General features: G+C 40.5%; 1 protein-coding gene across 1 annotated transcript in view; it reads left to right on the top strand.

Annotated features, from left to right (window-relative positions):
* The window catches only part of COL4A1 (collagen type IV alpha 1 chain), a 156,116-nt gene extending 144,796 nt beyond the window's left edge, over positions 1–11,320 (top strand). Inside the window, exons 48-52 of the mRNA XM_045821227.1 lie at positions 1,377–1,589; positions 2,734–2,911; positions 6,569–6,683; positions 7,904–8,076; positions 9,914–11,320. Coding sequence (XP_045677183.1) covers positions 1,377–1,589; positions 2,734–2,911; positions 6,569–6,683; positions 7,904–8,076; positions 9,914–9,995 — 761 coding nt within the window. The 3' untranslated portion in view covers positions 9,996–11,320. The remainder of the gene's footprint in view (positions 1–1,376; positions 1,590–2,733; positions 2,912–6,568; positions 6,684–7,903; positions 8,077–9,913) is intronic.
* Positions 11,321–13,772: the final 2,452 nt, after the last annotated feature.

Genomic DNA, 13,772 nt, shown 5'->3' with positions numbered 1-13,772 from the left:
CAGATATCCCATAATGACTGAGATGCCAAAGGCTCAGGGCATTGAGTAACTGAGCAAAGGGCACAGCTCAGCAGAAGTTTCACAGGCGGCATAGTTATCCCAGGGCAGTAAGGGATCCACTGCATGGGGGCTTTCTTAGTGCCCTGTTTCCATGCACAGGCTTTGGGCAGACATGGAAGGGAGGCTGACGCGATCACTGACCGGCAGTGACAGTGGAACGCTGCAGATGGCTCATTGAAACACGAGAAAAACAAACACAGGGACAACCGAGTCCTGTGGGGAAATAGGGATGGAACGGCCACTCTCTCTAGTGGAGCGACATGGCCACCCTCCCTAGGGGAGAGCTTCCCTAAGGTAGAGCGCCCTGTTCTCCCACCAGAGCAGGCTTTTATTGGGTTCGTTTGCATAAGAATTCAGGTAAAGCTCATTACTCATTGCCAGGAAGTAAGGATTAAACAATAGGTAACAAGGAAGTCTGAGGGCCTATTCTGAGTCAGGGTCAAAGAGCTCTAAAAAACTTTATGGAAGAAACTTACTTCTTCCTTGGACCCTTAACATTCAGTTGAGAGCATTCTAAACAAAGTAGGTTTCACAGGGTTTTACATTGTTTTTACTTAAGCCTGCCACCCGGGGAACCCACCCTTTCCAGCACATGGCGGCACCACCCTGTCATTGTTTCAGGCTTAAGTGGAGCAAGGGAACTAAGGTAACCAAGAGATAAGGAGATTTTCTCACAGACAATGAGGACTCAGGCTTTGTCAAAGCTGAAGGTCCATCACCCCCTTTTGCTGTAGCCCCCAAAGTCCTTCCCTGGGGGCCTCCCAAGCGATCATGCCTGTCTCAGATCGTTCCCCCCTTGGGCACTCTTACCTGTCATTGGCTAACCAACCAAGCATTGGGGACCAGGCAGGATCAAGTAAAAGGAACAGAAGCTCTCCTGCCAGGGAGATAAGCTTTTGTCTCCTTGCTGGCTTACGGTCCAAGGTCATTCCCTCAGCCTTAGCCTTGGTGGGGGTTACAGCTTCTGATACCAGGCAGGGTGGTCCCCAACAGGAGGCCACTTTAAAAGGAGGTTGTTTTAATAATTCTGTAATAATTCTTTCTTAGAGAGGCCCCAAAATTCTATATGCATTACATGTACAGAATCATGTCATTTATTCCATTTATTCATATATTCCTTTTCTCCTACTTAATTTATTCATTGGACTAAATTTTTCGAGCATCAGCTTTGCATGTAAAACACCTCAAGGTATTATGTAGAAAGGAAAAGCTAAGATAGCAAGAAGGTGGATTGTTGTATTTGATTGGTCTTGCTTGAAGCTGTCCAGAGCAACTTGACTGTGACTGGGGAACCCAATATCTCTTCTCTCTTCCAGGTCCACGAGGGTTCCCAGGACCGCCAGGCCCTGATGGTTTGCCAGGATCCATGGGTCCCCCAGGCACTCCATCTGTTGATCATGGTTTCCTTGTGACCAGGCACAGTCAAACAACAGAAGATCCACAGTGTCCTCCTGGGACCAAAATTCTTTACCACGGGTACTCTTTGCTCTATGTGCAAGGCAATGAACGGGCCCACGGACAGGACTTAGGTGAGATGTTTACACATGGATGCATTGTTACAAATGCACAAATTCTGTGTTAGGTACGTCCAGTGCCTCAGTGGTTTCTTGTTTTCAGCTCTGGTCCTGTATTTCAGAGTGCCCCAAAGACCTCATTAATGAAAAGAGGGCTCAGCCTGATTTCTCTACATCCTTGCCAAATGAGCCATCAATTTAATAGCCACTGCATTACTAATGTGAAGCCAAGAAAATGTAAAGGCTGTATCTTTGAAAATGTTTAAGTTAATAAAGCTTTTGATTTCTTCTTCAAATTAGCAAATAGGATCAAGATTTCTGAAATACACACATGAAAGTTTGCATTGATATTTTTAATATAGAGCAGCTTTACTGTGGCTCTTTTAGAAAAAAGTCCCAGCTGTGGCTGGTTTAGCTCAATGGATTGAGTGCTGGCTTGCAAACCAAAGAATCGCTGGTTCGATTCCCAGTCAGGGCATGTGCCTGGGTTGCTGGCCAGGTCGGAGTGCGCGAGAGGCAACCACACATTGATGTTTTCTCCCTCCCTCCCTCTCTCTCTAAAAATAAATAAAATCTTTAAAAGAAAAAGTCCCATGTTACTCTGTCCAAATTTTTTTTCTGCATGTTCTAAGCTGTGTCCATTCTATTGGTTTATAACAGCAGAAAGCTCATGTCTGTTGTCATTTTCTTCGTTCCCCTCAGCTATCCACCCTCCACTAGATATCCAGATCATGTTTTAGTGTTAGACATTGCTAACTTTTACTGATTTTGCAAACCACAAGCGGCTATATAAAGAGCATCCCTGCATTTTTGGCAAAACTGGTGTTAAAGACACTGACCACTGTGTTCCTATCCATTGTATAAGGAACCCCATGTTAAAAACCTTCTAGAATTCAGTCAAAATGTCCTACGTAATTCTTTAAGTTCCCCTTTTGCCTTGATTACTTTAAATTTAATTTAATGCTCATTTACAGTCGTGCTTGTATGTTTAGTATATCTACTTCCTTTTATTTATAATTTAAAAAATGTGTTCCCATTTTCATGGTTAGATTGCATATATGCCTTTCATTATTAGCCAGCTTAAATCCATTTTACACAGAGGCAGACAGTGAATTAGAAAGCAAATACTTCACTTTGTCATCTCTCTCTGTGCCTCCAGGCACGGCTGGAAGTTGCCTGCGCAAGTTCAGTACGATGCCCTTCCTATTCTGCAATATCAACAATGTCTGCAACTTCGCCTCCCGAAATGACTATTCCTACTGGTTGTCCACTCCAGCGCCCATGCCAATGTCTATGGCACCCATCTCCGGGGAAAATATTAGACCGTTTATTAGCAGGTGAGTGGGGCATTTGTAGGAACAGGTGTATAATTGAAGAAGAAAAATTGCTTGTAGTCTAGACAGAGTTTTTTTGTTTTTCATTTCCCCCAAAACATTCAATCCATTACCATTCAGTTTATTAATTATGCTATTTGAGTTTTGTCATAGAAATCAGCCATAAAAATGATTTTATATAACAGTCAGTTATCCTCTTTAAGAATTAATTACAGTGCAGGACCATCGTGAGATAATGCCTAGGTTTGGAGCAGAACTCGTGTCTCAAGGGACACACTGCGGTGGTTGTCTTCCCCCTACAAGCAAAGCAGTGTCATCGGAGGGCTCAGCAGGCATTAGAAGAGGATTTTCAACTTTGCTTCCCTTAAATAATCCTCTTCAGGAGCCTTTCAAGGCTTTTTTTTTTTTCTGAACTACCCCCACTCCCATGAAATTTGAAAAAATATTTCGTTATTTTTAATTGTAGTAAAATATACATAACACGAAATTTATCAGAACTGTTTTTGAGTGGACAGTTCAGTGGCACCTAATGCAGGAACTTAAACATAGGTGTGAGGTGGTCCCCAAGAAATGGTAATACCACAAACTGTATATCTGTCCTGTTTAGATAAAAAGATTATACAGATTTATTGTATATGTCAAAATATATACATATTCAAATTTTTCTCATATTCCCCCTCTACCTACTTTTACCGTCTTGGGTAATATTGTACCCAGCTGCAAATGCATGCATTTGACTGAGCTACTTCCCAAATTAAGTGCTTTCCACACTAATTAATATCTAGAGCATGCTTTCAGGTCCTCAAGAGTCTGCCTTGGAGGAAGTAAAATGGGAAATTGAAATTATTATAATTGAAAAATATGTGATTGTCTTATCTTTGCCTCTTACCTTTGAATTAAAAGTTGATTCCTTGCCCTGGCTGGCGTAGCTCAGTGGATTGAGCGCAGGCTGCGAACCAAAGTGTCGCAGGTTTGATTCCTAGCCAGGGTACATGCCTGTGTTGCAGGCCATAACCCCCAGCAACCACACATTGATGTTTCTCTCTCTCTCTCTCTATCTCCCTCCCATCCCTCTCTAAAAATAAATAAATAAAATCTTTAAAAAAATGTTGATTTCTTAGCTTTACTCAGAAGTAATAGAAAATTGGCAAATGAATAAATTTATTTGACTACTAAGCTATTCTACAATTTTACTTTTACAAACTAAGATAATAAAGGATGAAAAGAATAACAAGACAGGATAAGTTTGCCCTAGGACAGTGAGCCTCAGAAGGAACGTGTCACTTCCTTTAAAGCAATCAGCAGCTGTTGAATATGAAGAAAGATGTAGCATGTTGGCTAAGAAGTGTCCTGCAGTCAGAAGGGATGGGAACAGGGAGCAATTGGCCGGAGCTGGCCCCCGGAGCCCGTGCGTGGGTCCAGCGGTGTGTGGCCATCAACTAGTCACTGATCACTGCCCATTTGGGGGCAGGCAGGGAGGCTGGGCCTGGCCCATCACAGTCTTATTAAGAGAACTGTGCCACTTAGGACCTGGAACAGAAGGTCTGGGAGATGCCTAATATATAGGAAAACCACAGGTTTTAGATTGCCTTGCATCGAAATATCTCCAGACAACTTTCTGATTTTTTCAGCTGTGAGAAAACTTATGAATCTTCAGTGGGAAAAGTCAGGCATTCATTACCCTTCCAGAGTGGCACTTCTCAAACCACAGACAGCACTTGAAAATGTCAGTGAGGGCCTGTTGATTGCTCTGTTTTGAGACATTCCTTGTTCAGAACCATGATGAATGTGTGAGAAGGAAAACTAACCACTTTTGTGTTTTTGTTTAGCTTCCCTTGGACTACAGGTAGAAAATAATTTTTCATTTTTTTATTTACCTTCTTGATAAAGTTGATATTTGACCTTGACTTGGTGGAGAACATGAGGGCTCTGGCATACATTTGGAATATTCCAAAAATTAGGTCTTCAGAAGCCCTGTGTCTTAGATTTGCTTTTCTCTGTGGGCCCATTAATTTCAGTAAGAACCCCTTGTTCTGTAAGCATGAGTTGTTTAAATGTCCCAGTACTATACACGTCAGGCTTTTTACATCTTTCTGTTAACTGACCCATCCTAACTCAGCGTGAAGGGACCTTACAAGTCACATCCTTTAAGCCTGCTACTCCTTAAGCCATGTACTTCTCACATTTCCTTTTGGTAATGATGGAAGAAGCCTATTTCTCCTGGCCTCTTAAGAAGCAGGTTTTCCTGGTGACAGGTTTTCAGTGACTTCTCAGGACTTACATGTTTCTTCTGAGGGCTTCTAAGTACTTTCTGGCTTTCTAAAAGCAAGAATCATCACAAAACTACTAATTGTTTAGTTGTTGTAGTAGAAAGAAGAACTGAGTTCTAGTTCTGGCTTTGACACTGTGACCTCAGTTTCTTCATAAATTATATGGGGAATTGGACTATGAATTTTAAGGGACTGTAAAATTAACCCTGTGATTCTGTTTCCTATTCAGCCATCTGATGGGATCAGGACCACGTTCTCTGTAGCCACTTGAGTCCCCCTAGCCCAGAGAAAGCCTTTCTTCATGCTTTATTTCTGGTTTCTGCGTCTGGCAGGCAGATGGTGTATAAGGCCAATTTCAGTAACTGTCGTTTAACCGAGCCTTTTAATTCATCTGCATCTGTGTGGAAAAAAAAAATAGAAAATTGCACACACCCCCAAGTCCATGGAAAATCGAATGACTAATTTAGGCCCTCTTCCCACTCCTCATCCATTTTCATGCAAATGTTCTAGCATAACTAGGTGTAATTATTAATACCATTTATAGTCATTTATCAGCGTTGTTAAAACTGTTCATTTTGTGACTTGAATATAATTATTTTCCTGCTAGTGTTTAATTTTTTTTTCTTTTACAAAACATTATCTCACCATCAAAGGGTTCCCTTAGTTGAGAGGGTCTGAGTCAGAACATTGTGGGTTGTTTTAATTTATTCCTGGGTGGCTGCATGTGAGGCCTGCTTGGGAAGTGTCTGTCCTGGGGAGGGTTCTGTGGGACTTACTACAGCCTCAGTGGTCCTGAGGACAGCCTTAGCCCAGGGTAGGGGCCCATCACTGGTCTTTTGGCTCCAGGTCTGGAACAAGTCTTCTGAAGGAGGCTCACATGGACATCCAGCTTCGAGTACATTATTTGCCTTGGCTACTCTAAGTCTTATATCTTAGATGATTCCTCGCTTAAAACAAATGGCTGCAGTCTGGAAGTGGTAGCACTGGGATTTCACCAAGCACTAATTGTGTTTGTTGAAATACACACTCATTGCTGAAAAGTTGGAAAACATAAAAGAGGAAACAAAGTCACCTGTAGCCCAGCTCCTCTGGGAAAAGGCCACTGTTCATTTTCTTCCTTCTACAAAGCAGATAATTAAATCACTCATGTTGGATGTAGTTTTGAATTTAATATTTTAATATGGAGACAGGCTTCTAAAACCAACCAGAAGTCTCTGAGCCTTGGAGTCCAAGAAGTGGTCACATTATCCATTCGATAAACATGTAATTGAATCGGAAAAATTGAGGAAAAAGATTGACTGCAAGTAATGGGAAAAAGAATGCGTAAATAAAGGCTTCATCCTGGGCCATCCCTTGAGCTGCTAAGTATCTTTGCTCTGGTACCTTCCAGGTGTGCAGTGTGTGAGGCTCCAGCCATGGTGATGGCGGTGCACAGCCAGACGATTCAGATCCCACCGTGCCCCAATGGATGGTCCTCGCTCTGGATTGGCTATTCCTTTGTGATGGTAAGTGCTTCAGGCAACTTCGTGTTTTCCTAGAGGAGCCACCCACTATCACCCCTACCTCCTCTCCCTGATGCTACCACCCTCTCAGTTCTGTGTTCATGCTGCTTAGGCCGGTCTTCCTCCTGGGGAGGAACCTGGCCTGCTCCGCTGGGCACACGCTGGTTCCAGTGCCCAGACAGAGTGCTCCTGTTGCTGTGGGAGTGACTGCTCTGGGAGTAGGTAGCTGGGAGGACATGATGACATTTCCTAGAGTCAGGTAGAAGAGGAGAAGGATGTGTGTGTGGGAGGTACACATTTACTAAAACACATGCAAGCCTGAGAGCAGAAGCTTGAGTCAGGAAGAGAGCAGTGGGATATTGGCTGACAGCATGCTGCCTCTTCCACTCATGGGAGTATCCGCACCCTTCACGCGGGCCGAGACTGCCCTCCCATCACCCAGCTGCCCTGAATGTTCCCTTTCCTTGAAAAACCAATTGGAACAGGAAATATGGTACCTGTTTGGGGTTCCATTGTATTTCCTTATTTTATTTTATTGCCTCAATTTACAGTATTGATTGAGCATATGAAAGCTCTGAACTTGTATGATCTTACTTAGAATAACTCCCAGTAAATGACCCTACACAAATACTTTCCACATCACCTTTTTAAGCCATTAGACCAAATTGCAATTTAAGAGTTACAGTAGTAGTTATTCCTTTTTCTTATTCTTTTGTCAAATTTCCTCTTTTAAAAAGAATAGATGATTTTTCTTTACCTTATAAAAGGACATGTAGCATCTAATGTAGCAAATACAGGATTTTGATTATTCTATATACTTTCGTTTAGAAAGTCTGCTTTCATATCAGTTGGTTATAGTATCATTTGCACATGTTGGCTGTTGTCTTATGTTCCAAGTTGGAAGAGGTTCCAGTTTTCAAAAATAAGACATAGCAAGAACAGCATTTCGTTAAAATCTAATGAAGCTGGACCGGTCGCCTCCTATTTTGGGAGGAGTGGTTGACTGATTCTGGCACTGCGTGGAGTGCTATCCTGCCCAGTGGGTGGAGCAGGGACCAGCTTGCAGGCTGTGAGCAGTATGGGCATGAGTGTGTTCCGTGGTGACTGCATGAGGCAGAGGGCTGGCTTTCTAGAAGGAGCATTCTGGCTCCTCCCTGGGAACAGTGCCGCCCTCTCCTGTCTGTGGGTGAGAATTGCTGACACATGGTCCCTTTGTTCTGCAGCACACCAGCGCTGGGGCGGAAGGTTCTGGCCAAGCCCTTGCATCCCCCGGCTCCTGTCTGGAAGAGTTTAGAAGTGCTCCATTCATCGAGTGCCACGGCCGTGGGACTTGTAATTACTACGCAAATGCTTACAGCTTTTGGCTTGCCATTATAGAGAGAAGTGAGATGTTCAAGTAAGTTGGAATGACCCTCTGTCATAGGACCCTCACCCACTTTGTGGCCTTTATTTTTTTATTCATCTATGATCCATATACCTTCCAATGCAAAGTCTCAAAAATGGTTATAAAGTAATAATCAGGAATGCTTCTTCCATATGTAGTAATGAACATTTGATTCTGTTCTACTTGGGCAGATAACCGAGACAATTTTCAAAGGCAGAGCTTAGGTGATGGGCTTAATTCTTTCATTGACTGAAACACCATGAAAGAACAAAGGTCATTTTTTTCATTTTTCTAGGTGAATCCACTAAAATGTAATTCAAGCAATTAAAATCTTCAAAGAGCATTTACAAATAAATCTTTAACACTTAGTGAAAGAAAAGTGAGCAGCGTTCACGTTCATTGCATTGTGTGAGTTCTGACTGACTTAACACAACTGTGGTTTTTAGACATGTGCAAAATAAATTTCAGTACAAATGCACCTGAAATTAAAAGGAAAGACCTTTCTTTCCTTTCTTTTCCATTTCCGAAGCTTTACCTTTCAAATGACTGTCCCAAGAGGCTGCTGACCTTGTTGCAGTTCAGTTGGAGCCTGGCCTGGTCCCTGATGGACTGGAACACGTGGGTGCAGCCTCTGCTGCAGCAGATGTAGGAGGCTGATGGAGCCCGGACCATTACTGACTGTCCATTCCCCAAACAAGCTTCTCATCCTTTGAGTTACGCCTGTCTATCTTTACCTGTTTGGAGAAAATTTTGTGGAACTTTGCTATGACCCCATCTCTTTGTAGCTTAGATCATAAAAGGTGAAGCAACACATTTGCTACTCAATTCTTTAAAGCATCAAAAAATCACCAGTTGTTAATGAGTACTTTTCAGGCAACTGGAAACTTAACATCAACTTTACGGATAGAATTTAACCATTAGCTACTGAAATGCTACTTAATGTATACATCAGCTCCTGGAGCTTTGTGTTATAGGGTAAGTAGGTAAAAATGGCGATTTTTTTTTAACCAGTATCCTGGTACAATGAACTAAAATGCTTTCTTAACAAAATTAGGTAATGTCCCATTAACTTAAATAATTAATTTAGGGGCACTATGATTTTCACCAGAAGTTAATAAAAATTAGCCTTAGTTTTAGGGCAAAGTACTTTTTATACGACTCCTTTGACTATAACAGACTTTGATCGTCTATTTTAGTTCAGTCTCTACCTTTCCAGTAGTCCAAATAAGGTAACCTTGTAGGATCAAGAAAGTATTTGGAGCATTAGGTGTCTTCCCTTCTCTTTGTTTTTCAATCAGACCACCTGCATATAAATCCTTCAAAAGTTATAAAAGTATTATTTCAAGGTCTAGTTAAGTTTTCCAGATTTGTTGCTCATTATATCATTCCATAAATATTAGTATGTGTGAAGTATTACAGAGAAGAGCAGTCTTCTTCCCCTGGAGGAGTTTATAATCGGGTTGAGAAGACAAAGTTTAACTGTAGTTCAAGGAGGCAGAGGGTGTGATGGGGAGTGGTTGAGACTTTGGAGCTAAACAGACACGGGGTGACGTGAGCTGTGCCTTCACTCTCTGTGTGCTCCTGGGAATGTCACTGACCGCAGAGCCGGGGTTGGAGAATGCAGGCGATAACTTGTATCTCTCCATGCGTTATGAAGGCCACGTAATGCCCCCAGCACAGTGCCCTCTTAGAGTCAGGCTGAATAACGGTGGCTGTTTGTCATGGGGCTGGAGCCCATCCCCGTCTGATCCCTTAGAGATCTCCAAGCAGGTGGGAGGGCTGAGGAACTTGCTTGCCTGCTTGACAAGCAGTGAAGTGATGGCTGGTTGTTTTCTCTGCTGCATTTTAGGAAGCCCACGCCGTCCACCTTGAAGGCTGGGGAGCTGAACACGCATGTCAGTCGCTGTCAAGTCTGTATGAGAAGAACATAATGAAGCTCAGCTCTCAGCTAACGTCACAACATGGTGCTACTCCCTCCTCTTCCCCTTCCTCTTTTTTTAACAGCAACGAACCCTAGAAATATATCCTGTGTACCTCACTTCCAGTATGAAAACCGTAAAGTGCCTTATAGGAATCTGCGTTAACTAACACACCCTGCTTCATTGGCCTCTACTTGCTGAAGGAGAAACAGAGACATCGATAAGCTGTCAGTAGTGACATAAAAAATGGCACTTTTGATGAAATAAAAATATAAGTCTGTTCTACAATGCAGTGCACTGATGTGTAAAATGAGGACTCCATCAGAAAACCAAAGGGTGCTAGGAGGTGTGCGGGGCCTTCCAAACTGTTTGAATGCCCGTTTTCATTCTTGTATGATAATAGATTCATTTTCCACCCCCGGATGAAATGTTTGTTTATGTCACTGTCTAGCTGTTTTCAAAATTCAGGTCCCTTGGTTTGTACAAATAATAGTCATGTGAAATGGTGTTTTGAACCTCCAAATGGAATTACAGGTGCAGTGGCCATATCTTCTAATCCCCAAATATAAATTAAGGTCTTTCTGCTATGTGTGGTACTATGCAGCTGCTTTTGCAGAAATCACAAATATCCTGTGGAATAAAAATGGTCCAAAATAGGCAGAAATTAAATATATATATATATATTAGTAATTTATATAGATGTCAGCAGTTAGGCAGGTCAAGTTTTTAGTTTCAGTTCCACTGTTAAAATAAAGCTTATAGTCTCTTCCTTTAAAAGACTGTGTTCTCCTTTAACATGGAATTTTAAACATCAGGGTATTGAATGTGAAACACCAGTTTTCATTGTTCACCTCCAAACCAAAAATTGTGTATTGCCAAAACCAAATCCAGGTTCATGAATATGGTGTCTATTATACTGAAACATGTACTTTGAGCTTATTGTTTTTATTCTGTTTTTAAATATATTCAGGGTTTTAAACACTAATCACAAACTGAATGACTTGACTTCAAAAGCAACAACCTTAAAAGGCCTTCATTTAATTAGTATTCCTCATTCTGCAGCCTGATGTGAAAAACAGCTCTGTTGAATCAAAATATCAGTATTTTTACATGTGAGCACATTCAGTTGGCTTCCTTGATTTTTCATGAGCTGTGTTCAGACTTCAGCAGGGGAATGGATGGATTGCAGGAGAGTAGAATTGGACCACTATGCCTGAAGTGACACTTCACTGAAAGTCTCCAAAACGTTTTTAAGACTACTAAGGCCTTTTATGTAATTTCTTTAAATGTGTATTTCTTAAAAATTCAAATTTGTAATAAAACTATTTGTATAAAAATTAAGCTTTTATTAATTTGTCACTAGTTGCTACAGAAACATTAAAAGAAAAATTACTGCACAAGCCACTAATAAATTTGTAAGCTTTGCATACATAGATCACATTTAGTTTGCAGTTCTTCCAAACAAGAGTCATAGACTGGGTATAATTTACTGAAATTATTACAAAGAAAAAAGAATGATCTCCTCCTTCCACCCTGTCTTCTTCCTTCCCTCCCTGTTTTTCCCCTTCCTTTCATCTATTCATCCAGACAGCCAGTATCCTTCCATCCATCCATCTCTCCAGTCATTGTATGAATACGAAAGATTTGCCACTTTTCAAGAACTGGATAGTTGCAAGATAAACAGAAATTAATAACATACACATTAAGCCATTAAAAGTGAGTTTATTAGGGGTTAGAACTGAGATTATAGTTATGCAATGGATAAATGTCAGGTAGGGGGTTGGATTCTAAGTCTTACTTAGAGTAGGGAAAAAAAAAAAGATAGCATATTTCTTTTTCCCTGGTGATCTAAGCTTCAGTTTCCATTTGATTAAAATATGATCCATGTAATACAATACTGCGTACTCAAGAAAAAGCTCTAAGTGTTGTTATGTTCTTGGTTTTCAGACACAGCAGAGTTGCAGTAAGGATGAAATGAGATGAGCTGCAAGCATGACACCACAATGCTTGATCAGGAGATATCAGTCAAGGTCTAGTTTGGATCACTTCCCATCTCTGATAAAGTTGATGAAAAGGGGTCATTTGCTTTCCTTAGTATAGAGTATTAGAAGAGAAGAAAACTAAAATCATTAGGCTTAGTATGTATTGAAGTTACAGAGAAATATTAAACACTTCCATGTTGTAGCCATTTTAGACTATTGTTTCTTCATGTAAAGCTGATTTATCATAAATTATTTATCATACACAGTTTGGTTTATATAGAAAAGTACAAAGATAATCATATCATACCTTGAATCTCAACATTCAGACCCTGTGCATTTTATGTTATTCTGAAAGCAATTTATATGTTTTATTTTTATTTATCCTACAGTAAAATGGACTTGATGTACAGTTTTATGAATTTTATCATATGTATAGGTTCATATAACCATAATCACAACTAGCACTCAGAAGAGATATATTACACCAACACACTCCCTCAAGCTCTTGCTGTGTAGTAACACACATACCTGCCCCAACCTTGGCAATCAACCACTGAACTTTTCCCCATCACGATAGATTTGTCTATTCAAAAATGGAATGATAGAGTGTGTAACCTTTTGAGACTATCTTCTTTCACTCAGCATAAAAATGCATTTGACATTCATCTGAGTTGCTGTCTGCATCAAGTTTATTCCTTTTTATTGCTGAGTGGGATTACATTTTGCAGATGTACCACACTTCGTTTATCTGTTCACCTGTTGAAAAACATTTGGGTTGTTTTCTGTTTGGGGTGATTATGAATAGAGAAGAAACATTCATGTACAGGTTTTTGTGTGAACGTAAGTTATTTTTTTCTTTAGAATAAATACACAGTACTAGAATGGCTGGGTCATATGGTAAGTGTATGTTTAATGCAAAAAGAAACTGCCAAACTAGTTTCCAGGGTGGCTGCACCATTTTATGTTTCCACCAGCAATGTATGAAAGCTCCACTTGCTCCACAGTGTTTGGCATCGTCAGTGTTTGTTTTTAGTCATTCTAGTTAGTATGTGGTGTCATTTAACCATGGTTTTAATTTGTATTTCTGTAATGGTTAATGATGTTGAACATTTTTTCATGCATCATTTGGTTATAGGTATATCCTCTTTTTTGGACTATATTGTCTCTGCTCATTTTAAAAAATTGTTTCTCTTCATTTTGTTGAGTTTTGAAAGCTCTTTGGATATGCTGGTTACAAGTCATTTGTTGGATCTGTGATTTGCAAATTCATCCTCTTAACAGTATCTTTCAAAGAGCTAAAGTTTTTCATTTTGATGACATCCAATTTATCAATATTTTTTACATGGGACAACCTTTTGGTATCATGTTTACCAACACTTTGATTAACCCTAGGTCACTTAGATTTTCTTCTAAAAGTTTTATTGCTTTACGTACAGTAACTTTATATATATGCAGTCCATTAATTGTTTTTTAATGGGTGAAATTTACATAACTTAAAATTCACCATTTTGAAGTGAACAGTTTGGTAATATCTAGTACATTCACAGTGTTGCACAAACCTCACCTGCATCTTGTTCTAAAACATTTTCATCACACCCAAGTCCGGGGCCCATTCAGCAGTGACTCCCCCTCCATTTCCACTCCCAGCAACCACCAAGCTGCTCTTGGCTCTATGGATTTACCTATTCTGGCTTTCATACAATGGGATCATTCAATAAGTGACTTTTGTGCCTGGTTCCTTCACGTAGCATGTTGTCAAGATTCATTCATTCATTTTTATGGGTAAGTAATTTCCATTGAACGTGTA

Source organism: Phyllostomus hastatus, unplaced genomic scaffold, assembly GCF_019186645.2.
Source record: "Phyllostomus hastatus isolate PE091 unplaced genomic scaffold, TTU_PhHast_1.1 phas_scaffold_46, whole genome shotgun sequence".
Classification (NCBI taxonomy): domain Eukaryota; kingdom Metazoa; phylum Chordata; class Mammalia; order Chiroptera; family Phyllostomidae; genus Phyllostomus; species Phyllostomus hastatus.
Note: the sequence above shows the minus strand (reverse complement) of the source record. Positions and strands in the feature narration are given on the sequence as shown.